The following is a 3,668-nucleotide window of genomic DNA, read 5'->3' on the forward strand; positions in this document are numbered from 1 at the left end:
AACAATCGATTTTGGTGTGAGTTAAAGTGACAATGTTGGTGAGAATAATAAATTTTATGTCGTTTAGAATAATAAATTTTTAAAAGTAATGATGTGATTATAAATTTTATTTACATATGAAATAAATGGTTAGTAGATATAAATGTAGGGTTGTTTTAACAAAATATAAAGTTGTGGATCAATTTTTGTATTAAAAATATCTCAAATCATGATATGGAATTATCATATAATTACATATCATGGTTTTTGGAGAATATGGAATCACATCTCATGATATGGAATCATGAGATGGAATCAGCGTAAAAATCGCATGTCTAAACGCTGATTTCATCTCACGATACCATATCGTGATATGGTATCGCATGGCCAAACGCCTACTTACAATTCTACCAGGCATTAGTCCATTGCAAATTGTGACTATGAGTTCCTTTGTGGCATAGTTAAGTCTTTAATATGGAGTTACAACATTAGTTTTACCCAAGGGAAAACTTTCTGGCTCGTAAATAAATTTAGTCAACACCAATGTGATGATCAAACAAGAATGAAAAAACAAAAAAATAAGGTGAAGTACCAGTCAAATCACTTTTCTTTTTTGGCAATAAAATGTGAATATTACCATACAACCAAAACACCTCAACAGTCTTTATATTCTACGAGCATCTAGTGATTTGAATCCCCTTCTAGGAAGATTATTCAGTGTCGATCTAGACCTCCATCGCACTTACTAAAACAAAATAAGCATCTTTTTTAATTATTTTTTTTTCTTGGGGAATTACGTTGGGTGCAATAATATAGAGGTGAATTTCTGAATGTACCAAGGGAAAATTTTTGCACTGGCTTGACTATCCTAAATATTGCATGCAATTTTGCATGAAATATTCCACGGAGACAAATTTTCCAGTGAGAATGATTTTGCCGATACACTAAGTAAAGATAGAGAATGGAATGTGGGAGAGGTGACCCTTTTTTGATTGAAGTAATGATGAGTAACTCCACCAAATACACAACGGGCCAATAACAATTTGTCTAAAGTGCATGGCCTAACAATATTTTTTTTTTAAAAAAAAGGTACAGTACCTCTTTGCTACCCCAACAAAAATTGCTTTGTTTCATTTTCATTTTCATGTCCATTTGGCTGTTGAAACAGATGGGTAGTGGAATGTGGATAGGAGTCTCTATTGTTTGCTCTGTCTGCTTTGAATAGGCCCTGTCAAATGACCCCTTTTTGGATAATGTGGTTTACCTGTATATAAAGGGTTCCCCATCCTTTATTACTACTAAGACCATTTGTGCCCAGCAAAATTGAGACAACAGTGTGTTATACTACTTGTAGCTGTAATGATATTACACATGACCAATTATTAACTTGGTCTCAGAAGAGAAGGGCTTAAGAATTAAACTATATTGGGCTTTATATGGAGTAGGTGCTCATGCTAGTACGAGTCCGGTGTCACTTTAAAACACCCTGAAACATGTGTTCGACTATATGTTTTAAGCACACTTGTCACTCAATATTAGGTTATTGTAGATAAGAGATATTTTCAACGACAATTCCCTTATCACAACAAACAACTAGATTTTGGACGGATCCATTTTTTCTTTTTAATCTATTATTCAAGGGAGAAGAATATATATAGTTGTAGGATATGATCATCTCTTCAATAGATTATAAGGCATGTGGAAATAACACTGAGTAAAAAGAAAAAAAAAAAGAGTAGCAATTGTTATTACACCTTAATGACCTTGCGATTCAACTTGAATCTAGTCGATAAGAACAAATCTCTAGCCCAAAGAGGGGACCAAGAAAGTAAAGAAAAAAGTCCAATCATATGCCCAAATTCAATCACCTTTGGTGGTTTTGGACTCAACACCTTCTTTGCTACATGTCTAGCAAATACTGATGCATCAGTCGCTTTACTCCCTTGAGAAGCCTTTGCACGCTCAATTATAGCTTCTTTAAAATCCTTGTAAAGTTTCCACTCATAGTTCTGCAATCTTTCCACACTATTATTCCCAAAACTTGATCTTATAGCACCTGGGACCACAATAATTACATTTATATTAAATGGGCTTAACTCAATCCTCAAAGTGTGCGACATAGAAAAAACCGCAGCTTTACTAGCACAATAAGACCCTGCCCAAGGGGTGGACACTTTTCCCACAACACTCCCTACATTCACTATACTTCCACTGCACCGCGATGCCATGTGAGGGATTACTTGTTGAACCATCCTTAATTGCCCCAATGCATTAATTTCATAAGCTTTTCGGATTGAATCCAAAGGCAGCTCAGCTAAAGGGCCTGTGCTGCCTATTCCAGCATTGTTGATCAAGATATCTATATGCCCACATTTGGATATAATTGAATTCACAGCAGATTCTACGCTTTCGTCTGATGCAACATCTAGCTCAAGTGTCTCAATTTTATCTGATTGTAGATCTATCATATCAGACATTCGTGGAGCTACATCAGATGCAAAAACTCGGCAGTTTTGTTCAGCAAATGCTTTGCAATATTCGTAACCAATGCCACCCTTGGCACAACCAGTGACTAGAACAACTTTTTGGTCACCCATAATTTATCGTTCAACGTCTAATTCATTTCTCTAGTAAATTTTATAAAGTTATTAGCTGAATATATTATCTCTGTGTTCTCCGCCAGTACCTAGGAATGTACTAGCATTAAAGAATATGCTAAGCCATATTCGTCAAGATATATTAAAGTGGCCGGCCAATTTGTTGAGTAAATGCATACTGTAAAACAGAGAGGGCAAAATTATGCGCCTATTTTTTTTTTTGTTACGCTGCCAATTGAGTTTGTAGGAAATAGTAACCATAAAAGTTCTTATTTGGATTAGTGACACATGTTTTAGGTTAAATTAAATAGCTAAGATTTAATTGTCCAAAATAAATCTCTAATCATGATTTAAATAATAAGTACATCATTTATTTAATTTTAAAAATTATTGTAAATATAGGAAAAAAGGCTCTCCTAATTTTTTTTCGCCTAGGACATTTTTTAAATTTTCTTTTCAAATTAATCATTTTATTGCATCTTAGAGACTAGAGGAAATAGGGCGAAAATAGGTGAAATAAAATAGGATAAACAACATCATGCGTAAAAACAATTTAGGAAGGGAACTGTTTCCTATGTTGCTAATAATTAAGATTATGAGATTATAATAATTTTTAAAATCAAATATATAATGTATTTATTAACTAATTCATGGCTAGAGATTTACTTTGGACAATTAAATTTTAGTCATTTAATTTAACTTATGTCATGTAATCATTAATCCATATAGGAGAAAATAGAGAATAGAAATGAAGAGGAGCAAATTTCAAAATTATTGACGTTGATCAGCAACATGAAAAACTTATGCGCCTATTTTTTTGCTGTACTTTCTAAAGAATACATATGTATTATTATTTGTGGTTATTCAATGAACTTGGTTCTGAATTATTGACAATAAATAGTAATAATTACCATAAGTAGTAACACTTCTCTAAATCATATTAAAATATTATACTCTTTTTTTTTACGAATGCGAGGTCTACCGTTAGTGGACCTCGATGGTACTCTTTTCAATAATATATTCCAATACAAGCTGAGTTAATTCTCAATCGTACATGACCAAATTACATACTTCAATAAAGGAAAACTTCGG

General features: G+C 33.0%; 1 protein-coding gene across 1 annotated transcript; it reads right to left on the minus strand.

Moving 5' to 3' along the window:
• Window positions 1-1,727: 1,727 nt before the first annotated feature.
• On the minus strand, window positions 1,728-2,576 carry LOC102595627 (3-oxoacyl-[acyl-carrier-protein] reductase FabG-like). The gene has a single exon (XM_006363772.1). The coding sequence runs from the start codon at window positions 2,574-2,576 to the stop codon at window positions 1,728-1,730; it is 849 nt and encodes a 282-aa protein (XP_006363834.1).
• Window positions 2,577-3,668: the final 1,092 nt, after the last annotated feature.

This window comes from Solanum tuberosum, unplaced genomic scaffold (genome assembly GCF_000226075.1).
Source record: "Solanum tuberosum cultivar DM 1-3 516 R44 unplaced genomic scaffold, SolTub_3.0 scf00441, whole genome shotgun sequence".
NCBI lineage: Eukaryota > Viridiplantae > Streptophyta > Magnoliopsida > Solanales > Solanaceae > Solanum > Solanum tuberosum.

Bases quoted from the DNA above. Each gene is read 5' to 3' on its own strand.
- LOC102595627 (XM_006363772.1), bottom strand. From the start codon at position 2,576: ATGGGTGACCAAAAAGTTGTTCTAGTCACTGGTTGTGCCAAGGGTGGC.